The sequence below is a fragment of the Rhinoderma darwinii genome, chromosome 4, assembly GCF_050947455.1.
Source record: "Rhinoderma darwinii isolate aRhiDar2 chromosome 4, aRhiDar2.hap1, whole genome shotgun sequence".
In the NCBI taxonomy this organism is placed as follows: domain Eukaryota; kingdom Metazoa; phylum Chordata; class Amphibia; order Anura; family Rhinodermatidae; genus Rhinoderma; species Rhinoderma darwinii.
This window is the reverse complement of record NC_134690.1, coordinates 112,610,879-112,637,579: the sequence shown is the minus strand read 5'-3', so window position 1 is coordinate 112,637,579 and position 26,701 is coordinate 112,610,879. Positions and strand designations below refer to the sequence as shown.

Genomic DNA, 26,701 nt, shown 5'->3' with positions numbered 1-26,701 from the left:
TATGCCTCGGTACAAATCTGACAGAAAACAAATTGTGGCATGCTCCATCGGACTCCGTGTGCATACTTCAAGGGCAGAATATCTTTGTACGTGTGGCACCTGACGGAGCCTGTGCGGCAGCACGCCGAGACCACGTGGCTCAGTACTAGGGAACTGTGCAGCCTCCACGCAGTGCTGTACAGGCTCCGTCATGCATGAGCCCTTACTATAATAAGTTGTCAAATCGTAAATATAGATAACCTACTTATACGCTATTGATAAAATAGTTTGACTATGTCACTCCATCTGGTGGCTGTAAAGGGTAATGCAGCATTCCATAGACTAGTAGTTCAGAACTACATACCTATCAGCCCGCTCTTTTTGAAGAGGGTACAGCCACATTTCGGAGGTAATATGGGTGCATTTATGCGCCCATATCATGCTCATCCAAAACCGATCTAAAGAAGTAAACAAAACAATATAAGCGACTATCCATTCCCCGGTCTGTGGGTTTACATTGCTTATATTTGAACACCTTTGTTTGAATTCTAGTCGCTTTAAAAAGGTGATGAATTTGACACGTAGGATAAAAGCAGTACTAAGGCCAAGAAACACACGCCTGTATGAGCTGGTGCTGGAGGGCAAAGGCAATCTCCCAAGACAAATAATAAAGAGCAATATAAAATAGGTTTTCTGCTCCAGCTCATTTGCAGAAAGGAAATACCTGGCTTGTTGTCAGCAAATGAAATGTGGCATATTTTATCCGCTGTTTTCCTCAATGACTGCTTTCTAGTATCAGGCTTCAAGGACGTCTCAGGCCAAGTTTCCGTCATTCAGTGATGATTTGTGGCCTGTGAGATCTTCTTGACTCCTATACTGGAAATCACACAACGTGCAATGACTTTTACAATCCCGCTTCATATTCCAACTCAATCTTAATGCATGCATTTGCTCTTTTTTTCCGTCTGATCCTATTGAAGGCTGTGGTAAGTGGCTCATTTCTGCTTGTCTATTTCTTTACCACTCACACAGACAGCGCCAGCTGTTTACCCATGATGTCTTACATCTAATATATTAACATAAGATAAGATGTTCATTTGTCGCTTTCTTCAGGTGAAATGTGCGAGTGCCGTGTTCATTTGTGTCTGTTTACATCCCAGCATTTATGACAGACTGTAGAAATAATGCATCTGTTTACAGAATTATTAAACTTTACAGAATGTAGAATATAATACTCCTCGGCCAGAAATAGACTTCTGCTGTAGGATTACAGACGAGGTTCCAGTTGTGTAACTTTCATTGTCCTAAGGGTATGTTCACACGCACTAATTACGGACGTAATTCGGGCGTTTTTGCTCCGAATTACGTCCGAAAATAGCGCCTCAATAGCGCTGACAAACATCTGCCCATTGAAAGCAATGGGCAGACGTTTGTCTGTTCACACAAGGCGTAATTTACGCGCCGCTGTCAAATGACGGCGCGTAAATAGACGCCCGCGTCAAAGAAGTGACCTGTCACTTCTTTGGCCGTAATTGGAGCCGTTATTCATTGACTCCAATGAAAAGCAGTGCCAATTACGTCCGTAATGGACGCGGCGTTCAAGCGCCTGCACATGCCGTTACGGCTGAAATTACGGGGATGTTTTCAGGCTGAAACATCCCCGTAATTTCATCCGTTACGAACACCCTCGTGTGAACATACCCTTAGTCTCATTTCTCAAGACTTTCACATGATCTGCAGGGATTTCTAGTGGAGCGCAAATGTTGCTGTACGGTGGGACTTACAAAGTTGCATTGGGACGCACACTTTGTATAAAGCAATGTAAGCCTATTGCACTCCTCATCATCTAGCCTAGGCAATACTTTAGAGTAGTTTCCGACATAGATTAACAGTCTGTATCCTTCACATTAATCAGTACATTAATTCCCAATTATATCTTCATCATAAATAATGGCGCCATTAATTCTAACATGTTCAATAGTAACTACATATGAGATATAATAAACTCCATTCTATGCATAAAAGTCACCAATGAGTTCAGTGGCCATATAAAAGCATGAGGCTTTTAGTTAGATGGTTCATGGAAATTCATAGTGCACTGTAGATTATTCCATTAGATGCACACCTCAGCTGCTACAGAACTTCTTTATGATGAGGCGGATCCATGTCAATCACTGATTTAATAACATGTGCCACTTCAAAATGATGCTGCAAAAAAGCCAACATACACTTTAACTAGATCTACCACGTCCTATATTTTAACGGTGCAAACGGACAGAAGTTTACATCGGAGGTAGGTGGATGTCCATAGAAGTGAAGTGGGTCCGGCACACATAGTAAAATCACTGTTGCTTTAACACATTTAAAATAAGGTGGATAAAAATCCTGTGTAAAGTAAGCTTACGCGTTTCAAACCTGTTGGTTCTTACTCATAGCTGCCCTTCTAATGTGAAAGGTCCGATTTATAACTCAGATGTGGAGAAATCACATGACCCCATAACACATGGCAGATGATCATGAGGGAACTTTAACCCATTTAGTATTATTTAGGTAAATAGTCCCCCCATGTAAGTGTATATAGTTGCATATCGGTATATATATCTAATCGCTTATTCCATGGTGATATAGAGATTATGATAAAGTAATGGTGTAGTAGTTATCCTACCATCATATTTAGGTTGAGTATTAAATGTACCGTCATATTTGAGATGAGAATTATCTTATTTACTTATTTACATCTTTAATTATATTTAGCTACTTTGTATACGCAGCAAGAGAAAATGTTCCCTGGTTGTGATGTATGAGGTGAAAGTGGTTAATAAGAAGCAGCTGTCATTGGAAATGATGTCACTGATGATGAATGTGACATACAGTATAGATGACAAGTTTCCCACTTATCAGGGACATTCCCACGTTTTCAAAATTGTTCTCTGGAAATATCTATTCCTGGAAAGGATATGTTTTATTTAACCCTTAATATCAATTCTATTAAAACTATTTAACCATTAGTAACTAAGTAGGATAGCTAATAATGAAATATTATATTTGTTAATCTATCAATACTGTCTAACAGTAAAACTATCCTTGTTGCCCATAGCAACCACTCAGCTAAACTCTCATTTCTTTAAGGGCTCTAACTTTCCACGGATCGGAGAGTTGGGACCTTTTTCACAGACCCGATTCACCCACTGAAGAGAATGGGTTTGTGAAAACTATTAGGTGCCACTCGGATGCCATGGCGAACGGCACAAGTGGCACTCGGTCGTGTGCAAGAGCCCTAAGGGCCGGGTTGTCTGATTAGAGACAACCCATTTCAAATTTCGGTTTCCGCACCCTGGCCCTCCCGACAAACAGCTGATTTTGCTGCGGGAAGTCGTGTCCATCCAGGAAAATGTAGTATTACGTGGTGCCTATTCTGATGAATGCTCGTCCATATAAGATAAGGATGGCTAGAGTACGGATCGGCTCAACATTCTGGCTCATAGAGGAGAGACTCGAGCAGGGAACCCCCTCTACGATGTCCATATACCCTAATGGAATAACCGTTTTAAGCTTTATTTACAGAATATTTGACAACCCCTTTGATGAAAATTTTTGAAATATGTTTGATACATTTTCCCTAAGATGCCAACAGTTATGGCTATGAAGGCTCATTTTTGTCGATATACCCAGTAATATATATGTTACTTTAAAATAATTCTGTATGCCACACACAGGATAGCTCTCTAGCTGCGTTTTGGTTGGAACATTTTCTACATTTATGTCCTTGAAATGACCTATTTCTTAATACATACATAGTTGCGCTCATTGACAGTAGGTAGCGTTGACATGATATATCCCACCACAGGATGGCACTGTGGTATAGTCATTTCACCATAGATGGATCTTCATCTATACCAGCATTCTAGCTATGCTATCTTCTATATATTACTGTAGCAGTCTATATATCAGCCTTTTGTTTCTGACATGATGTGTTCTTGTTGCTTATTAAACATTTGCTATTAATATAATTCCATTGAAATTCATGGGGATGATAACAGAAATGTTTCTCAGCATTAGGCCTCATTTACACGAGCGTGTGCGTTTTGCGCGCGCAAAAAACGCAGCGTGTTGCGCGCGTTGGCATTGCGTTTTGCCTGCGTATACGCAGCGTTGTTGCGTTTTAAACGCGCGCATGACTAGCGTTTGCAACGCGCGTCAAAAACGCAGAGGAGATTCATGCCAGGCCAGCCTACAAATAGGCCAGCTGGCCCAACCCCTGCTTGCTGGGAGAAGCAGGTTTAGCACCTTAATCTCCGCCTCTGCCGAGCTCGTCGATGTGTGGAATGTGGCTTTGGCATTATGTCGCGCAGGTGGCGTGTCTTTGGGACAACAATGCAATTGTCCATGCAGAATGTGACACGTGTTATAGAATTGTGTGTCGGTCTGCATAACTTCTGCTGCATTAATGATGCTACCTTTGATGCAGCAAATATCCTTACAGATGCAGGCAGCAGCCTCAGTGTCCCGGTTATTCCTCTCGGCCGATCTCTCTCATCCCGCCCTCGCATGAGGGATACTTTGGCGGCATATTTGGAATGTCGATCTGGAGCCGCACCGTGGGTGCGTGATGACCTTTGAAGGGTTCTCTGTTGTTTGTCGGCTTCCCTACACACGTCACATGTGGGCTGGGGTTTTTATTTTTTTCGTGGTTGTTGTTGGGTTAGGGACTTGCAAAACAAGAGGAGTCTTGACGCGGGCTGCGACCTTACATCTGTCGGAGTTTGAGCAGGACTTTATAAAGTTGGCAACCTTCTTTCTGGAGATAGAATGTTGTGTGGGCTAAAGTTTGGAAAGGCCAATTGCTAGTGTACATAGTTTGCCTCGGGGCCCATGACAGCACCTAAACGTCCGCACCTCTTGCAAACCATATCAAACCCCGAGTGATTAACTAAAACCTCATATCACGTGTGTATGCATTGGCCCCAAATCCCAGAGGTGTGCGAGGGTATAGGCCAAGGAAATGTGGGCCAAACATTGTGTGGAGGGCTATCAATGAAAAACAACACGAAATATAACCATTCAACATTAAAGTTTTTAATACAGGGTTTTGCAAAAGCCCAAAAATGTTTCATCAAACAAAAAACACCAACATGGTGTATAATATAGATCCAACACAAAAACAGGACGGCGAGTTGGCATCCCTGCACCAAAAAAGACTGTGGCGTCACAAATTCTGGCCTCCAACACACTTAAAGGTGTTGGTACTGGTGGCCCGGGGACGAATAGGCCTGCATTTCAGCACCACTATGCTGGACCTGGAGCTGTGTAGGTTGTTCCTCGGCAGCATAGTGGTGCTGATGTTGTCCGGGGTATGTTGGGCCAGGGAAGTGGGGAGCCATAGGGCGCATATACGGATGCGGGCGTTGCATCTGGGGGCCTGGGTGGAATGGGCCCGGCACCTGGGGCGTGGTGGCCGGCATGGCTGAACTGCGCCACTGTTCAATGGCCGTGAAGCACACGTGCGGATTGTGGGGCGGTCTGGAAGCGTCGATCAACGTCACGATCGACGCTTGCAGACGGCCCATACGGTCCATGGGGACCAGCCGGAGGAGGGGAACGATGCTTCGGCCAAAGGCGTCGTTCCCGTCCTCATCAGCGGCTCGCCTTAGATACTCCAGGACCCGGGCATCTACTTGCCCCGCTGCGGAGGCCTGTTGAGCACGGGCCCGGCGAGTGCGGGCACGCACGGGGCGCTCCTCTGCCGGAGAGGCGACGGCCCGTGCGGACTGGCCAGGGGCGGGCTCCAGGGGTGTCGGCTCTGGGCTAGGGGGCAGGACAGGGGCAGCAGGAGGTTCCGGCCGAGACTCGCCCACGTCTGTCTCTTCTGCGGTATCCTCCAAATTGTCTGTGGTTCTAGAAAGAGGAAATTACGTTAGAACAGAATATATAACAATGCCTACAACAACACGATGGCAAACAGGACATGGGCGAACACACATTAGACACATGCAATGGCAGAAACTCTTACGTGCGCATCTCCATGATGTCCTTCAAGAACATCAGCTGTTGGGTATACATATACGGTCGCTTGCGAGATGCGCCATCCCCGCTGCGTCCCCTTTCACCCATTTCACGCCGGAATTGGTCACGGCAGCTCCGCCACCGTGTTTTGATCTCTTGGACTGTTGGAGTTAAAAAACAGATATCATGCCATCAGACCTATGACCTCTCACTTTAAATTAAGGGCCCTGCACTGCCAATTACGTGGTACACGGTGATGCGCCTGCTCCACAAAAGTTTCTCGTGAAAATGCGCAGAAGACACATACAGGGCCCCAGTTCTTCAAAAGGGATGACATGCTTTGCCAGAAAATGCCTGGTACTCACCCAACCGACTGCGGTCACGGGTTCGGCCACTCTCCCACTCCTGGCCAAACAGCTCCTTTGCCACCTCCTCCCAGGCGTCCTCCTTGGCCGTCCGGTTGTGGTACGCCTCCGAGCGAGTGTCCCAAATTTCGGGATGTCCCTGGACCAGGACGAGGAGGCGCTCCACGTCCATCCCACGCGGCATGGCAGCAGATGTTGACAGTGGAAGATACCTTCACAGTCTCCAGTCACTAGCCCTGCCCACTCGCAGTGGAAACTCAAGCACTTCCTGGTTTTTGTTTGCTTTGTCCAGCTTTATAGACTGTTTTTCATGGACATAACAAGTGATGCGTGATTTTCGCGCATGCAACGCAGGAGCGTCCGTGTGTCATGCGTTGTTTTCACGCACCCATTGACTTCAATGGGTGCGTGATGCGCGAAAAACGCACGATTATAGAACATGTCGTGAGTTTTACGCAACGCACGCGCACTGCGCAAAAATCACGCATCGTCTAAACTGCCCCATAGAGTAATATAGGTGCGTACGACACGCGTGAAAAGCACGCGCGTCGCACGCGCGTATAATACGCTCGTGTAAATGAGGCCTTATTCTGTAAAAATGACAGAACAGAATCACGTAGAAGCAAACAAACATGGGAACAGAGTATATATCACATATAACAGTAGATGTATAAAGCTAATACAATATCAACCACAGAGAGACATGGGATTTAGGAGGACGCTTTATTCAGTGTCGGTTTGGTTAGGTTTATAGTTTGCGTGACTAATTCACAATTGGTGCAATAAACTTAAATGGAAACCAATTATAATATTATCAAAACTTTCTTTAATGTTGATTTGATATTACTTAATATCAATCAGGAGATCTGACACCATGTTGCAATGATTCTTCACTTTTCTTAGTCGATAAATGATGTCTCCGGTACAGTGAGAAAAAGGGGAAATATGTCGCTAATTTCTTCTTAGGCCTTGTTCACACTGGTGTCATGATTCCTTTTTGTCAGACTTCCACTGCCCCTAAAGGCAGGATTAGCATAGTCTGTTACACTGTTTTGCCGGTAAAAAAAATCAGCCGCCAGAGCGACCCCTGAGGCAATGGGGTATATGGCCCAAATTGTGCTCCTTCTAGCAGTCATTATTTCTATTATAGTAGCCAAGTTTATCTTGAATGCAAGTCTATCTTGGCTAAAGTTTCTTGCCAATGTGTGTTAAGTCAAGATAAAGATGGCTACATCTGTATGTGACTTGTCCGTGTCATATGCTGACCTTGGTTACTTTTTACTGGGCTGCAGTGCTTGTAGCCATAGTACTTGAGGTCAAAGTAAGAGAAAACTGAAACTCTATGAGGAGAATTTATTAACTTTCCTATGTAAAAAAAAAAAAAAGTAAAACTACTCAAAAGTCGTAAAAATTGCAACTGTTCTGCCGTTTTTGATGCTTTTCTAAAAAGTGGGCAGAGCTTAGGTGAAGGAGCGGGGCCACTAGCGGTCCAGGACTATAATTTATGCCAGAAACTGATGTAAATTATAGCGGAAATCTACAACAGCTCTTGCTTGGCATAGCTTTTACTAAGTGGTGCACAGGCAGCCGAAGATGCAACAAATTTATAAAGAGGCATGCGTTGATTCTTACTCCAGCTTGCTTCCTAAGACTGGTGTATGAAACGCAAGTCAAAATAATGACCCTGTATTTCCATTCGAATATCATTGATGAAAAGGAATTTACATGAGAGATATTTTCCTATTGGCCAAATAGTACTGGAGAATTAAGTTACCAAAAAATGCATGAATGAAGACTTCTGTGGATAAATGCTCCCCGCTGAGGCCCATCAGTAAGGGTGCAGTCACACGCGGCAGATTTTGTGGCAGAAATTTCTGCAACTGAAATCCATTCCATTAATCTGAATGCGGTTGTTTTCTGCTGCAGGTGCATGAATTTTCTTTCAGATGAATGGAATTAATTTTCAGTTGCAGAAATTTCTGCAGCAAAATCTGCCGCATGTGACTGCACCCTAAGAGCATGTTCAGACATGGCAGAATTTTTCCGCTGCAAATGTTGCTGCAAATTCGTGGCAATCACGCAACGAATTTGCACCAACATTTGCATATTTGACAGGTAATTCAGGCGTTGCAGATATCACAGCGGTCTTGCCGCAGATTTCAGTTTTTGCATTGCAAAGGCTGAAATCTGCAGTGAAAATCCGCTGCTTCTCTGCAACAGTCAGTGCATGCTGCGGAGGCGAAATTCTGCACCGCAGCCTAAATTCCGCACTGCTATTTTACGCAACATCTAAACAAAGTTAAAATGTAAATATAAAGACTCAATAGGTTACGTAACGGGTTAGGTGCCACTATCAAGTGTCTGAGCACCCCCACTCAATATTAAAGGCAAACTTCAAATTATACTGAGAAAAACTTATTTAGAACCAAGAAGCCAAAGAGCCACAAGAGTAATGAAAAAATAAAAAATTTTATTAGGACATACAACACAAAATCGCAAATATTAAAATTCAAGGAGATCTAAAAGAACAGTGTAGGTTATGAAACCAAATAAATTTCGGGTATCCTACAATAAATGTATACCATGGTTCTGTAATACATGACAAATGACAAAACCTGTCAACAGGGTCTCAAAGGTAAATAGAGCACATATGGTCGGCCTATCAATATAACAGCAGATGTATCTGGACACAGGTACATTTAGTACATCATATCAGTAGGTATTTGTAAGTGCCCAGGGTCAAAGGATTACAAACCCTGTATTGCCAAGATAGAGATGAATACAAGAAAGACCGTCAACAGTAAAGTCAAAAAAAGAAAATGGAAGATATTCAGAATACACATAGGAGCAGATCACTTATGTAGCAGGCTTACCCATAGCGGTGAGTATATATATGGTCCCACACTGCGGCCCAAATTGATAGCGCCCCAACAAAACAAAGTTACCTAGAAAGGTATAAAAACCAATGGAAAAAACAGCTGCTGCGGATTTCCACTGCGGACCATCCAAAGCGGAATTCAACGGCAATTCCGCCACGTCTGAACATGCTCTAATACAGACATGTTATAGCTGCACATCTTTACCTAAGGATCATACAAAACACCATAGACACATTTCACTTTAACTGCATGGAAATTGGAGAGAAATTTTTTTTTCTAGTTATTTAAAACTAAAGCGCAACTTAATCATGTCTGCATTTTTACAAGACTTCAGTGATGCCGCTTCTCAGCCTAAACACGAATCCTCGTCATCCATTAATAATTCTGTTTCTAATGCATCAAAGGCTTTGCTTGCACATGTGTACTAGCTGTAGGGTGTGCAATAAACTCATTGAAGTGACTAACTGCGGAAGCCACAGCTTTGGGGAATAAATCCCAAAGTACCACTCTGTAAAATTGAAATATGTTGATCGTCTCTTTACAGGGTTTCTTTGAAGAAGAGGAAGGAAAAGAATATATCTACAAGGAGCCCAAATTAACCGGGCTATCAGAAATATCACACAGGCTGCTCAAGTTGTATAGTGATAAGTTCGGAGCAGAGAACGTTAAGATCATTCAAGATTCCAACAAGGTGGGTGCGACTGCTCCGGGCAAGAGGATATGGGAACAAACAACAACCTAGCCACCGTAGCCCTGTCCTGCCAGTCCACAGACAGGGAGAGGTGTATTACGTCTCCATGAATCCTTTATTATTGGAGTTATACAACTGGTTGTACTGGGGATTTTAAGTGAGCCCCCAGATCTCTCCGAATTCTATATATTCTATAAAGCAGCAAATGTGCTGTCACTGAAACTGGGCTTGATGAACCTTTTTGTATACAGATGTATCAGAGCTACCACAGGCCAAACACAATATACAATTGTTGGCAAATCTCACCATCAAAATAATATGTATGGGTGCAGCCCAATTTCCCCCCGCCAAGGGAATAAAGAATCTGACATGTTCAATCGTTTGTTCCCCAGGAGATAAGCAGTGTCAGTGTTGTCTGGCAGCTGCCTATGCCAACTCATTATAGTGAACATGCACACTCAGCCGACACTAAGTTATTGGGGGAGTTGACCAATCGGCAATGTAAATTCTATGGCCTGCTTTATACTCTGGGATGTAATTACACTTGGTAATGCCCAGTGATTGCTCTTTTGGTGGAGTGAATCCATTTGGGTTTAACTTGCCATAAATAACTCAACAATAATCATCATAATAATTTGTGCCAAATTACAAACTTAGCACTGCTACATTTGACAAATTAGGCTTTGCTACATCTGTATTATGCTATTATAAGAGGACCATACATTTATGTAGCCTGGACATCTTTTCTCAGGGAAGAGAACCACAGAAAAAAAGTGGGACATATAATAAGATTAAAAACACAAAAAATGGCAAATTGGGCAGGTATAATCCCAGCAGGACGCAGCCAGGTCAAAAATGCTGCTGAAGGAAAGTGCTCAGGTGTGTTAAATAATAATAGCCACTCCCACTAGCCTTGAGGGGAGTGGCGTGTGGTGCATGGGATATGTAGTAAAAAAATTAATGAATTGTGTATAATGTGCAAGGAGTAATAATATGTGTGAAATATAGGGGGCAGTACTGAGTATAGTGAGTGGTGAATAACATGTGTAAAATATAGGGGGCAGCACTGAAAGGGTCAGGAATGTGAGTGATGCATGAAGTGCGGGCACAGTGTGTAAAACATGGAGGGATAATGCGTAAATCATGGGGCACAGCCTATATAGCCTGGTAGCAGCCTATTTGTAACGCCATGATAGTACATAGAGCGGGCTGCCCCGCTTGCTATGCCAGACAGCAACACACCATGCTCTCCCAGCATTGAAGTTTTGTTCTTTTGTCTGGTCTAATATTTTTTTACTTTTCACCAAGTAGCTGGAAGGGGTTTACCCTCCATCCTCTATAGGATGTTACATGCACATTCAGCTGAGACACCTGTGCATGGTAATGGGGCGATCAAGGGGGATAGCTGCTCTCCAAAACAACTTTCAACTGGTAGTTATCTAATGTAAATGACCAGCTATAGACACACTAGGAACTATTTTCATGCTGTACCTTATGTTATTTTTAAGAGTATATACCCTATTACAGAAAGGATCGATCCATCCAGCACACCTATATATAAAAACTTCAGTTTCATTAGGAATCCATTTGATACATTTTGCAAACAATTATGATGAAAAGAAAAGTCTCACATGCACTTACGCGTTTCCAACTAACCTGTTCTAAGTCATAGCAACCTATGAGGACCTGTATAACTAATAGAAGGGGTGTCCCCCTCTCTCTTCTACTAGCTACAGAGCTAGTATGGAGCACCTCTAGAATGCTCGATGTAAGTATTGGACAACATAGGCCTCCACTGATACAACTGGTGCCCCTGCCATGGTTACTCTTTCTTGCGGCAGGAGTTCCCTTGCTGCAAGTGTCTGATCAGAGGGTGCTCCAGACTTCAGACCTCCAACAATTATCTTGTAGTAAAGGCATGTACAATCAGAAATATTTTTATTAAACTGGACTACAATGTTAACTTACCACCTTTTTCTACGTGTATTCTTTAATGTTTATTCAGGTGAATCCCAAGGATCTGGATTCCAAATTTGCCTATTTTCAAGTAACATATGTCACACCTTACTTTGATGAGAAAGAACTTGAAGACAGAAAAACAGATTTTGAGCGACATCACAATATAAACAGATTTGTATTTGAGACGCCATTTACCTTGTCAGGGAAGAAACACGGTGGAGTGGAAGAGCAATGCAAGAGGCGCACAGTGCTGACCAGTAAGTGATCTCTGTACATGTACACACGTTATTTTTGGACCAATCTAAAGCTAACTCACATCCTAATGCAGGCCTATACATGGCTATATTATTTAAGTTGGTAAGGATGCTCTAACATTTTACATGAGGTTATTCCATACTTGCCTATTCTCCCGCATTGCCCGCACTGGAGATCTCATGACCTTGTGGCAGAGAAGGAAAGTCTCCTGCAAAAGGCTGATGGAAAAGCACTTTAGCTTTTTTTCTGAGTATGACCGGTTCTTATTGGCGGGGTTTATATGGAGAAAAAAATGTCCACACATCTCATGTCTCCTTGAAGATTGATTAGAGATCAACCTAATGTCAATAGATATGTGTACTGTACCTGCCCAGACACTGTAGTTAATATAGTAAGTAAAACATTGCCATATCACTGTATTCTTTATCCAGTCCAAAAGTAATTGCATCTGGACATAGCCAGGGTATGGTATGTACGGTGCAGAGTGTGATCTGTATCCCCTTTGTTTAACCCTTTATGCACATGTTATAGTTACCCTGTCATCATGTTTATGCTGCCTTCTCTGATTTCATTGGTGTGTTTTTTTGTGTAAAGATGTTGCATTCTGCCTAAAATAAGAGTTATTTACTGTGCATAGGGAAATAATCAGTCCTTTCACAGTAAAGGATCAAGTTATCAGTGTGACAGCCCGATCCTGCTGATGGCATTGCGTGACGGTGTGTCATAAAAGGCAGCACACAAATTATTGGGCCATTAGCCTGTTTATTTACATGGGGCGGCTGGGATCGGGTTAATAAAGTGCATCAACTTAGCAATACTTTTGTATTAAAAACATTGCTCTATTGTCTCCTATTGCCCCCCTTTGGATTACGTAGAGCTCCTGGCTATATGTTACCATAAGTTACTACAGATGTCATAGTCACATGGTCATAGTATCTAATGGCTCTAGTTCTGTACATTTACGGCGCTAGAGTCCCTGAGCATTGTTTTCATATGGCTGCAGGGTTTGTAGAGGGACAGCAGGGGAAAACATCAAAAATTCCATCTATAAGGATGATCATTAAAGATAATTGTTATGTCTTTGCAAATAAAACAATTGATTTTAATTGAAACATAAGATAAATCAAATTCTGTAGAAAACTTTTTTTCAGCCATTACTAAGTAAATTCTGATTGTTGAATGTAAATCGCTAATTGATGGTAATTGATAAGCTCCGTAATTGTTCTTATTCTTCAGCCAGTCATTCATTTCCATATGTAAAAAAGAGGATACAAGTTATCAGTCAGAAAAGCACAGAACTGAATCCCATTGAGGTTGCGATAGATGAAATGTCCAAGAAAGTTCAGGAGCTGCACCAACTTTGCACAATGGATGACGTGGATATGATAAGACTACAGCTGAAGCTTCAAGGAAGTGTTAGTGTCAAGGTAATAAGTACGAATAGCTTTTCCCCGTACAATAAAACCTGTAATTAGAAGTCCTTGAACTGTCCTCTTCTGTCAAATTTTGTGTAAAATTCCATTCAGCCATTTCCTAATGATACAGTATCTGTTTCACTTTTCCAAAAGTACCAATAGGAAGTGGCTGCCACTACATCTCTCACTGGCGTCACCCGCCTATTTAAAAGCATTCTTATCACTTAATAAGTGGGCAGTTTCGCCATTCGGGAGTTTAGGAAAACTAGGAGACAACCCAGTAATGGTGGTCACATAGATTTCTTGGAAAAAGTTAAATACCATAGAGGACAATGCAACAATATGCTTAATCTAATTCACACTAGCTCATAAACTTGATGACCTGCCTCGATGCTGTGATGTTAAACATTTCATTCAATTCTCTGCGTGTGCAGTACAGTTCAAATACACTGTAACAACCAGCAGGTATGTGGACCCACTGGGCTACTCCGCGGTAACGGAGTAGCTGCTGGCCAGACAGGTGCATTGTAGTCACAGCCAGGTAGATGGTACCTTGGAGGCAGCAGGACACACTCAGATTGCTGGTAGCAGATATAAGCTGGTGCCGGATTGATGGGAGCAGACTGGTGCCAGATTGCTGGGCACAGGATAACAAACTCAGGATATGGTGTTCAAGATAAAATACTCAGGATAAGGTATTCAAGATAAAATACTCAGGATAAGGTATTCAACATACGATACTCAGGATACGATACTCATGATACGGAACCTTTGCAGGATAATACTAGGAAGTACAACATTGCTCATTCACCAGGATACAGGGCAGACTTCCTTTTATAGCTCAGGTGTGCTGGGGGCACAATTACGGGTCCTTGCAGCAGGAGGCAAAGCATGCCAGCGTTCCAGGGAGGGAGGAGGGGAACGCTGGTGGTATGTACACACAGACTGGCGGCCACCGCGTGGAGGGAGATGCCAGCAGTCCGCGGCCGTCGGCGCTACACACTGATCAGACATAGCCCAATATACAAATAGGATAGATGACACGGGCATGCAAATTCTTTCAGCCAGTGGGTCAATTTATTTTTACAATAATGAGAATGACATGGCATGACTGCTGCCAAGCTGCTTTTACCCATCTCTGCTGCATTCACTGTGCCGATCCAGGTTTAAGCTAACCCGTTTAAGACAAACTAGAGAAACAGTGAAAATTCACCTCAATGCTATTCTTCCAATGGGTGAATTTTCTATTACAGAACCATATTGCCACTTATTGAGTAAGACAATGGATTTTGAAATTCTGGTTTGTATTCCAATATTTCAGCCGCTATTTCCTTATATGCGGCAACTATGTTACAGGAGATTTTTACTGATTCAATAATCTCTACCTGACGTAGCAACCACAGCTTTTTATATGGGGTTAAGGAATCATGTCTAAAGCAACCCATCTCAGATTACATTTCATAGTGCAGATAATGGGCAAGTATGGTCTTAGTCTGAAGGAGTAAGATGCATGCCTCTTGATAAATTACGTGCATCTTTGGCTGTTCATGCGCCAAAAGTTAAATCTACGACAGCTATGAGCACACATAGATTTACACTATAATTAACACCAGTTTTTGGCGTAAATTATAGTACATTTGTAGGGCTGCGGGTGGCCTGACCCTTCTAAGCCAAGGCCCTTTTTCTAATGGCCGTTGCACACGAACGAGTGCAACTCGGGCCATTTTTAATTTTTCCGATAGTTTTCACGGACCCATTCACTTTAGTGGGTGAATCAGCTCTTATCTTTCCATGGATCACGGACAGGACCCAGCCAGCGCACACTGTCATGTGAATGAGGCATAAAAATGCTGGAGGTGGGGGAATGGGTCACTAAATTTTTGTGCAAAAATGAGTTTTTCAACAAATTGCAACTTCTCTACACCAAAAACTGGTGTTCAGTGTTTAATAAATTCCCCCTATTGCGTTTAATAATACTTTAATAAACATTTGTATTAACTTATCTTGGGGACGAATGTATTAAATTATGATTGAGAAAATATCTTACCTTTGGACCCATGTCCTAAGCATTTTGATACATCCTACACCCCTCTTTCCCAATTACCTGACACCTTTTTTTTTAATCTCAATTTTGATATAGCGTAACTAACCACTAATTAATCAGTAGCCTTGATGATGTGACAACACATGGTTATCTCCATTTTCCCCATCCCTGTAGTACAGAACATCACATATTACATGCCTCTTATCTCGACTGCTCCCTGCTCTCCCTGTCTCTGGAGGGATCGTGTTTCACATGCTTGGCATCAGATAGTTCAGAGCTTAGCTGCAGAACAGTAGAGCTGTGTCTCAGTAGCAGACAGTTAGTAATTACAGCACTAGCATACATCTTGTAATTGATGGCTCGCAGGTAGCTATAAATAGAGTCAATGTCTGGGAGAGAGGAATCAAGGGAACTGTAGTCCTTTACATGGTAATCCTGCCTACAGAAAGCCCTGGCAGCATCAAAACAAAGGTGCTATACAGAACTGGGCAAGATAATGAAAATAAAAACTAACTATTTCTGATCTATGGTGACACTGGTGACCACTCAGACACATACAGGTTATGTTTTGTATTTGTTTTATCTGCTTGCAATACCCATTAAATATTGATAATTGCAATTGACTTCATATTTTTTTCATACAGATACAGTATGTTACCTGTTTACCTCCCTATCTGTAAAATCTTTTTTTTTTTATTTCTTTTTTTTTATACAAGTTTTACACCATTTGTTTGTGGAGATACATTGAATAGATTATGTTCAAATAAGAAAAATTTTTCCGTATCTGAATTAAATGTCATATTCAGCCTGGTTCTTCATATTCTGTATTTTTATTTGTTTGTTTATCTTCTAAATGTTAACATTTCGGTACTGAAGTCTTATTTGCTGGTTTTCAGGTGAATGCTGGACCCATGGCATACGCTAGAGCATTTTTAACAGAGACAAATGCCAACAATTACCCAGAAAACCAAGTAAAGCATTTAAAAGAAATATTCAGGTAACATAATGTGCAATGATACCTAAAATAAAATGAAAGGTATTGTCTAGTTGGACCCCCCCCCCCCCCCTCAATAGACACCGACAGTCCATCAGAGACTTGCGACATACTTGTAATGGCTCTCTGCTCTGCTATGATCAGGAGGCAAAGGTTTGGTCTAAAGCAGACAGCCCAGTAATAAGAAGGTAAATGCCGTACAATGGTGATGGCCTTATAAAAACAAATATGATATATAACATCACTCACAGTTTTAGTACAAGGTCATCCATTCCATTATTGATGGAAAAAAATTGAGAATTCAATTAACTGCGAAGCGCCAGAAGATTTTGTCTTTTTGAAACATTCAGCTACGCCACAAGATAAATACAATGGTTCCTCAAGTTACAGTATTAACCCCTTAAAGTCCAAGCCATTTTTAGTTTTCTCGTTTTCGTTTTTCACTCCCCGCTTTCCTAAAGCCATAACTTTTTTTATTTTTACCTCGATGGAGCAGTGTGAAGGCTTATTTTTTGCAGGAGGAGTTGTAGTTTTTATGGCACCATTTAAAGTACCATATAATGCATTGGCAAACTGAACAAAAATTATTTGTGGGGTGGAATTTAGAAAAATCTATTTCTATTGGTACATACAACTTTTTGATCACTTTTTATAAAAAAATTTTAGCACGAAGGTGACCAAAAAACTGCATTTCTGGTGTTTAAAAATTATTTTTTTACGACGCTTACCATGCGGGTTAAATAATGTTATATTGTAATAGTTCGGACATTTACAGATGCAGTGATACCAATTTTGTATATATATATATATATATATATATATATATATATATATATATATATATATATATATATATATATATAGTGAAGGAAATAAGTATTTGATCCCTTGCTGATTTTGTAAGTTTGCCCACTGTCAAAGACATGAACAGTCTAGAATTTTTAGGCTAGGTTAATTTTACCAGTGAGAAATAGATTATATTTAAAAAAGAAACAGAAAATCACATTGTCAAAATAATATATATTTATTTGCATTGTGCACAGAGAAATAAGTATTTGATCCCTTTGGCAAACAAGACTTAATACTTGGTGGTAAAACCCTTGTTGGCAAGCACAGCAGTCAGACATTTTTTGTAGTTGATGATGAGGTTTGCACACATGTTAGATGGAATTTTGGCCCACTCCTCTTTGCAGATCATCTGTAAATCATTAAGATTTCGAGGCTGTCGCTTGGCAACTCGGCTCTTCAGCTCCCTCCATAAGTTTTCGATGGGATTAAGGTCTGGAGACTGGCTAGGCCACTCCATGACCTTAATGTGCTTCTTTTTTAGCCACTCCTTTGTTGCCTTGGCTGTATGTTTCGGGTCATTGTCGTGCTGGAAGACCCAGTCACGAGCCATTTTTAATGTCCTGGTGGAGAGAAGGAGGTTGTCACTCAGGATTTGACGGTACATGGCTCCATCCATTCTCCCATTGATGCAGTGAAGTAGTCCTGTGCCCTTAGCAGAGAAACACCCCCAAAACATAATGTTTCCACCTCCATGCTTGACAGTGGGGACGCTGTTCTTTGGGTCATAGGCAGCATTTCTCTTCCTCTAAACACAGCGAGTTGAGTTAATGCCAAAGAGCTCAATTTTAGTCTCATCTGACCACAGGACCTTCTCCCAATCACTCTCAGAATCATCCAGATGTTCATTTGCAAACTTCAGATGGGCCTGTACATGTGCCTTCTTGAGCAGGGGGACCTTGCGGGCACTGCAGGATTTTAATCCATTACGGCGTAATGTGTTACCAATGGTTTTCTTGGTGACTGTGGTCCCAGCTGCCTTGAGATCATTAACAAGTTCCCCCCGTGTAGTTTTCGGCTGAGCTCTCACCTTCCTCAGGATCAAGGATACCCCACGAGGTGAGATTTTGCATGGAGCCCCAGATCGATGTCGATTGACAGTCATTTTGTATGTCTTCCATTTTCTTACTATTGCACCAACAGTTGTCTCCTTCTCACCCAGCGTCTTACTTATGGTTTTGTAGCCCATTCCAGCCTTGTGCAGGTCTATGATCTTGTCCCTGACATCCTTAGAAAGCTCTTTGGTCTTGCCCATGTTGTAGAGGTTAGAGTCAGACTGATTAATTGAGTCTGTGGACAGGAGTCTTTTATACAGGTGACCATGTAAGACAGCTGTCTTTAATGCAGGCACCAAGTTGATTTGGAGCGTGTAACTGGTCTGGAGGAGGCTGAACTCTTAATGGTTGGTAGGGGATCAAATACTTATTTCTCTGTGCACAATGCAAATAAAGATATATAATTGTGACTATGTGATTTTCTTTTTTTTTTTAAATATAATCTATCTCTCACTGGTAAAATTAACCTAGCCTAAAAATTCTAGACTGTTCATGTCTTTGACAGTGGGCAAACTTACAAAATCAGCAAGGGATCAAATACTTATTTCCTTCACTGTATATATATATATATATATATATATATATATATATATATATATATATATATATATACTCATTTTATTTTATTTTTTTCACATTGCAGTGGTCAACAGAGGCAGAAAGAAGGTAGACCTGGGGGCCTTCATTAGGGCCCTGGACTGCCATAACAGCCATCGGCTCCCCGCGATTGCATCACTGGGGGCCGATGGGCTGTCGGAGGGGGCCGCCCCATCAGTTTAACGACTTAGATGCCGCGGTCGCTATTGACTGAGGCATCTAAGTGGTTAAACGGCCAGGAACAGCGCAATTGCTGTTCCTGGCCGTTGGAGCAAGGTGCCAGCTGTAATACACAGCGGACATGTGCAGCATATAGAGCAGGCTCAGCGCGTGAGCCCACTCCATACTTCAAGCCCCCGCATCATGACGTGCAGTTACGTCATGGTTTGTTAAGGGGTTAACTGGTTTTGGGAAGACCATAGTAATTTGAAAATATAGTAACAGGTGACCATATCTCTATGGAAAACTAGTAATTGGTACCAAAGCCCCTAAAATGTCTTCCCAAAAATATGACAAGCCCTTACATATAGAGTAAAAATCAGAAATAGCTGCTAGAAGCCGTATATCTCTTTCTGTGATGAGGACAGGAGCTTCTTTATAGTCCGTTAAGAACACAGTGTCCCAGAAAAACTACCCAGTGTCCCAAGGAGCAACTCATCCTGGCACAGGTAAAGAGCAGTACAGGACGTGTAGTACCGTACTGTACTGCAGAGAGGCGCAATTAGACAGCCAATCAGTGCATGCACTTAAGTTATGCAGGTGATTTGCAAGTAAATTGGCCATGCTGATTGGCTGGATATTCCATCTAATTACATGTCAATTGCCAGTCTATGTGTAAGCACTTTCCTGTCCTCCAGATTTTACTGCTAAACCAACACATTTGAAATAAAAAGTATCTGTTGCCACTTGTCGTAGGACATCTATGAATGAGTCTACACAGGCAGAAGTTGCTGCCATATGAGACCTCCCAGTGCATCTGATTGGCTATGAGGACTCCTTAGGGTCATTTGTATACCACATAGAGGATCGGTGGGAGATTTTGCAGAAGCACTCACAGACCTGTGTTGTTAGGGCTTTCCATAGATTCAATAAATTAAATTAATTTCCACCAAAAAAATTAAAAAATAACCATATTAGAAAAAGAAAAGTTAAAGCAATGACCACCGTATTATTATAATTATTACTCTTTGATGACAGATGCCCTTTAAAACGTGATAGTGGTCCTCATGTTGGTAAAATCTGCAATGTAAAAAACGATTGCTCTGCCTCTAGCCGTGTTTAACTACGTTCTTCTATTATATGTACCTTTTTTTCAGGCAATTTGCAGATACATGTGGCTTGGCACTAGAAGTAAATGAGCGCCTAATAAAGGAAGATCAAGTGGAGTACCAAGAAGAGATGAAATCTCATTACAGGGAAATTCTGACAGAACTCTCTGTAGTCATGAATGAGCCGGTGAGATGATCATAGTAACCTAGTCAGCGTCAGTAAACATGGGAAATATTCTTAGCTAATGTAACACTAGACTAGTGCCAAAAACTGCCTGAAACTGTCTGGCCTTAAATTTCAAATTTCTTTGTGGATGTTGTCTGTGACCTGTCTATTATTAAGTATATCAGATATCACTGGCTGTGAAGATGGCTCTCATCTATCATTAACCCAGAGGGAAGACCATAACCAGATAGGTAAAACAGTACTGGAAGTTTGCGAGTGACGTCAGTAAATAGTGACTGTCCAGGGAGCTGAAAGAGTTAAACGATCGGCAGTAACTCTTTCAGCAACCTGGACAGAAACTACCGATCACAATATAGATAAAGCTGTAAAAAAAAAAAGACGTTCATACTTACCCAGAACTCCCTGCTTCTTCCTCCAGTCCGGCATCCCGGGATGACGTTTCAGCCCATGTGACTGCTGCAGCCAATCACAGGCTGCAGCGGTCTCATGGACTGCCGCGTCAACCAGGGAGGTCGGGCTGGATGTCGAAAGAGGGACGCGTCACCAAGACAACGGCCGTGTAAGTATGAATTTCTTTTACTTTTACTACGGAAAGGGCTGTCCCTTCTCTCTATCCTGCACTGATAGAGAGAAGGGCTGCCGATTAGTGCAGTGCAATTTTGCAGAGAAAACGTGCCCGTAAATACGGGTGGAATACTGGTGACACCGGACCCGTATTTACGGGCACGGGTCCGTAAATACTGGTGCAATACGGGTCGAATACGTGTGACCAAGGACCCGTATTTACACCAGTATTTACGGGAGGGAAAAAATACGTTTGTGTGCATGAGGCCTAATTCTCAGTGTTCTCTGAGCTAGTGGGTGGAGCCTAACGGCTATCATATCTTCTATACGCTGCAAAAATAAAAGAATAGAATCCTGCTCCCCTCTTTCTATCACATATAAAGATGCAGTAGCAGCCTGGAGGAGGTAATAAAGCTGTATTGAGCAGCGTAGCTGGGAATCCAGCACTGAGGTGAGACACTTACTAGAAGCTGCTGCAGTCTCTTTGCCTCTTTCTCATTCTGCTCCTGATCTCCCCTCCCCATAAATGTCTATTGGCAGGATCTGTATTTCTCTTACTCTGCTACTGCCGCCCCCTCCAGTTACTCCCTCACCTCTCCATAAACTACTATAGGCAGCAGTATTTGTGTCTTTCCGTTTCTGCTCCTGCTACCTCCTCCCTTCTCAATTTACTTTAATGGACAGCAGACTTCTGCTCCCTTCTCCTGCTCCCCATTCCCCTCTCCATAGACTTGTATGGGCAGCGTCTGTCTCTCTTTTTCTGCTCCTGCTTCCTCCTCCTACTCCCCTCTTCATAGACTTCTATTGGCAGCAGCATTTGTGTCTCTCTAACTCTGCTTCCTGCTGTCCTCTCCATAGACTTTCTATAGGCAGGCTGTGAAGGGTCACCCCTCCATTTCCTGCAGTTCGTCTCCTCAGCTCTGTAACTAGAGACAGATTTTGCTTGAAAACGGGATGGACAGCAGATTACATGAAAGGAGATACCTAGTGGCAGTAACTTCACACAAAATTTACATGGGTAAAACAACTAAATTGAAACCGTAAGTAAATTACAAAGTAGATATATATCAGGTACACTATTAGATTAGCATTTAGTTAGTGTCCTATATACATTAGACAGAACTCTGCCAAACCTGCTGATTTTCCCCCAATGGCAGATATCTGAGGAAAAAAGGATTGGGCATGTTGGTTTTCATCACAGGAGAGCCTTTGTTCCCACAGAGATGAGACGCTGCCAGAGGCTTTTGGCAGCGGCTTATTCTCCTTTGTATGTGTAGTGGAAACAACAAATTACTGTCAGCCCAACAAATAGTTATTTAAATATGGTGGTCCACCTTACAAAAAAAATATCTAATTTAAATGTTATTTAAAAGTGTATCTTTAGGTCTTTAAATAAAAATTGCGCCTTTCACATGTAATTTACCTTTTTGCTATAGGCAAGTCCCTTACTTACCTACTCTTTGGCACAGCATTAAATGCTAGTGATACGGAGAAATATAAAAGTGGATGTTACTATACCTGACTTTGAACTTGTGAAATTTCCATGTGTATATGGTTAAATTTAACGGTGTGAATATGCATGATCATTCAGGGTTTGGAAATGAATGTTTTCTTGTAAAAAACAAGTAGGATGAGAATAACAGGATAAAAGACAATGCCTTTCTAGTAGAGCTTAAAATCTATATTGGAGTTACTCCATGTGGTATGTTATGGTTATTATGGTATCTTGCACTGTTCATTTACAATTTGTCATTTTTTCAAACAAATTTCACAATTATAAATAAATAACCATAGGACAATAAGACTCACACACTGGCATCGTGAAGTCTGTGCCCGGTCTTCTTGATGTTACTTTGCTAAAACAATTCTTTACATGTCCTTTACTCATCATTTGAACTCTTGTGTGATTTCCCATTCCACCTGCATAAAACCATCCACATGAACATATGTCTCTCTTGTCCAGCATAACACAAATGCATGTTAAATATACATGACTATATGTTTATATCTGACATGGAGTTCTACTCAGATGCCAGTCTTGTGTTAATGCATTCTTTCTCTTCTCTCAGCTGTCATGTGACCCTTGCCTGTTCCGCTTCTCTTCCTCTTTGTCTAACATTTCACTGAGTACTTTAGGGAATATCGGTATGTTCTATACTTGTCTTCCAATACTTGGCTTGTGCATGCTAATCCTTATTCACCTTTCACCTTTTCCAATCCATTCTGTGCATTGACTCATCTTGGAAATAACACTATATTTTAGTGTTGACAGCAACAGCAATGTTGTGCTTTACCAAACTTAAAATAAGTCCTATTATATGTTCTATTTCCCTTATTTATATTCAGATTGAAATCTTATAAACCTGTGTACCTTCTCCAACCTCTGGGAGAACAGCACTTTTCAGCCTGTGAATCCTTCTTTCCCCTTGTGGCTGGCTGTAACTGTTCTAAAGACAGCTAGTGACCTGAAACTCCCAATTGGACACCGCATTGCCACAGCTGCCAGTAGGGAGTCTGTGAAGGGTGAAATTGTCAAGTGAACCGCATCAAAATGCTGCGCTATATGTTTTCATTTTTGAAGGTCGCTGCCCATCACTTGCTGTCAGATTGAGATGGTTTTCTTTTTTTTTTTTCCTTCTTCTATAAAAGATCACTTATCGGGAGGACCCAGCAAAACATCCAACAGCTGAGAAACAATGCACTCTTCGGTCAATCAGTAGAACAAATATAGAGCTGCCAAGCACTTCATCAAAAGCTGACTCCTGATTGGGCCTTTACAGTACTTATACCACAGATTGACCTGATGAAGGACTCGTTTCTTTAGGACACAGATTGTAATTCTAATTTATTCTAAGGTTCTGCCAGTGCTGAAAGCAGCGAAAGTGTAACAATTGTGCCGCCTATCCAATGGAAAAAAAACTGTTTCAGACCCCTTTGCTGCCAAGGGGTTAACCAATGGCAGATGAGCACTCCCTTTATGACATGGTTGTCATTATTCATGCTAAACCTAATATTATTTTATCTCTGGCATCTATTTTAAGAGTCTTAATTCTATGTTTTATAATAAATAAGCATATTTACATTGAAGATTGTAAATAGGAGATGTGTAAAATTTGTCATTTTTTTTATAGAAATGAACCCATATCCAAAAGATTACTAAGATTCTATAGAAATCCTTAGATAAAGATTTATTAAAGTATTTGTGAATGTGCACGGTTATTGTGTGGTTATTTTACATTCTGAGAGCATAGAAAGAAATGAATTAGATGCTCCTGGGTGATAATAGCAAAATAAAAAGGCGTATTAAATTAGATGGTTAATGTTGCTATGAAGTACACCAAAATTGGAAGAAATTACATAATATTTTTGTGGCTATCATTAACTTTTATTTGTCCAAAAGTTAAACACTATAGATCTTTATTGTTTGTCTTTTTAAAGCCCCTCATCTAACAGAGGTTTAATGTACAGCAATATAATTAAATCAGCTTTTAGATGTTCTCTTGCCTAGCCAGGCACAGGTAGCCATTGCTGTGAGTGAGTGCTGCTGCAGCTATACAATTCTTACATTAATTTCTGAATCACCAATCTTCATCACATCATTCACAAATCTTCTACAATAATATTAATCTTGGTGCTGATAGCGTGCCTCTGCGTGCTGATACAGCTGTCACAGACAGCTCACGTCACAGACAGCTCACAGACGTCACGTCACCCATTGTTTTTCATATATCTAAATCCTAATAATAGTGCCACTTAAAATTGTCATTTTGTTCTGCATCAAGCATTTATACAGCGCCGTTATACTTCAGTCTGTGTCCAAGTGAAGTTTGTTTTTCAAATATATTTAAATTTAGATCCAGGTGCTGAAAGCGTGTCGCTGCCTGATGATACAGACGTAACGCATATGATGTCACTCCTTGTTTTGCATATATCTAATTGCTAATAATAGTGTGACCAAAAACTGGCATATTGTTCTGCATCAAGCATTTATACAGCGCTGTTATCTGTGTCTGAATGACAAGGTTTTTTTTGCAAATAAATAGAGTAAAAACCAGTGCTTCTTCATTTTCCAGGACAATCAGGCATACTGGCACAAGTAATCATGACGGTGGAGGTTGTGGATAATATATAAATATATATATATTCTTTAAAATAACACAAAACCAGTTGCTACTCCCCAAAAAGAGATAATTTTTAGAGTGCTTGTTAAAAACTCACTGCTTTTTCCGATACCACCGTGTATAAGCACCAGCATGCATCTGCCCCCAAAAAGGGATACGTTTTGGACCGTTTTTTTAGGTAAAATCTGAAACAATTACGTCCTACGTGGATTAACCCTTAAAACGTTGTGTTGTGCTGTTCCTCTGTTATTCCTCCTGAAAATGTATGAATATATTGACTACTTGGCGATGACATTTCACTTGTCAATAGCATGCGACCCTACACATTCTGACACCATCAGCACTGATTGTACAGTGTCAGAGAGTGTGTAGGGACACGTTCCATTGACAAGGGGATTGGTAACACACCAACTGTGAATTTATTCATACATTATCAGGAGGAATAATAGAGAAAAAAGCACAATGTAGCGAGAAAAGATGCTCCAATATTGTTATTTCATGGTAAATGCAAATATTTACTAAAACAGACACAAGGAGAACTAATAGGCCATCTTTAACTATTTCTCCGATTCCAGGGACCTTTAAAAAAAGATGGAAGAGGGGTAGGGTAAAATAATGTTGTGATAAATGGTTATTCCTATCATACTTATCTAATCATGCAGCTACACCCCAAAATTAACATGTTTCCACATGCCATGCGTTGACTTTCCATGGCTGTACAGCTGCATATGTGTCTGAGTTTATCGTGCATTCATGGCTGGAGGGATATAGAGTGCACCATTATCAAACCTGAAAACAGTGGAAATACATTCTCAGGAGTCTTAAATCACATTTCACCATCTGGCAGTTTGATAGACAAATCTAGGGCTGGCAGATGCCGGGGGAACTATCTGTGACTGGCGGAGTGGTAGTAACTCTACGGTTGCAATTAAAGGAATTACTATTGTAAGAGCAGAAAAAGACATACACTACCGTTCAAAAGTTTAGGGTCACTTAGAAATTTCCTTATTTTTGAAAGAAAAGCACAGTTTTTTTCAATGAAGATAACATTAAATTAATCAGAAATACACTCTATACATGGTTAATGTGCTAAATGACTATTCTAGCCGCAAACGTCTGGTTTTTAATGCAATATCTACATAGGTGTATAGAGGCCCATTTCCAGCAACCATCACTCCAGTGTTCTAATGGTACATTGTGTTTGCTAACTGTGTTAGAAGGCTAATGGATGATTAGAAAACACTTGAAAACACTTGTGCAATTATGTTAGCACTGCTGTAAACAGCTTTGCTGTCTAGAGGAGCTATAAAACTGACCTTCTTAGAGCTAGTTGAGAATCTGGAGCATTACATTTGTGGGTTCGATTAAACTCTGAAAATGGCTAGAAAAAGAGAGCTTTCATGTGAAACTCGACAGTCTATTCTTGTTCTTAGAAATTCCATGCGAGAAATTGCCAAGAAACTGAAGATTTCCTACAAC

General features: G+C 41.3%; 2 protein-coding genes across 6 annotated transcripts in view; one reads left to right on the top strand and one right to left on the bottom strand.

Moving 5' to 3' along the window:
- DOCK10 (dedicator of cytokinesis 10) overlaps positions 1 to 23,947 on the top strand; it is a 320,008-nt gene extending 296,061 nt beyond the window's left edge. For all 5 annotated transcript variants that reach the window (XM_075861478.1, XM_075861480.1, XM_075861477.1 and 2 more), the window contains 6 exons: positions 9,771 to 9,917; positions 11,923 to 12,133; positions 13,368 to 13,558; positions 16,487 to 16,587; positions 20,399 to 20,537; positions 23,751 to 23,947. In XM_075861478.1, coding sequence (XP_075717593.1) covers positions 9,771 to 9,917; positions 11,923 to 12,133; positions 13,368 to 13,558; positions 16,487 to 16,587; positions 20,399 to 20,537; positions 23,751 to 23,867 — 906 coding nt within the window. In that variant the 3' untranslated portion in view covers positions 23,868 to 23,947. The remainder of the gene's footprint in view (positions 1 to 9,770; positions 9,918 to 11,922; positions 12,134 to 13,367; positions 13,559 to 16,486; positions 16,588 to 20,398; positions 20,538 to 23,750) is intronic.
- Positions 404 to 6,758, bottom strand: LOC142758981 (uncharacterized). Its single transcript, XM_075860754.1, has 4 exons — positions 6,348 to 6,758; positions 5,990 to 6,143; positions 5,626 to 5,874; positions 404 to 437 (listed from the first exon to the last, which is right to left on the bottom strand). The coding sequence occupies exons 1-4, from the start codon at positions 6,529 to 6,531 to the stop codon at positions 404 to 406; spliced, it is 621 nt and encodes a 206-aa protein (XP_075716869.1). The 5' UTR covers positions 6,532 to 6,758.
- Positions 23,948 to 26,701: the final 2,754 nt, after the last annotated feature.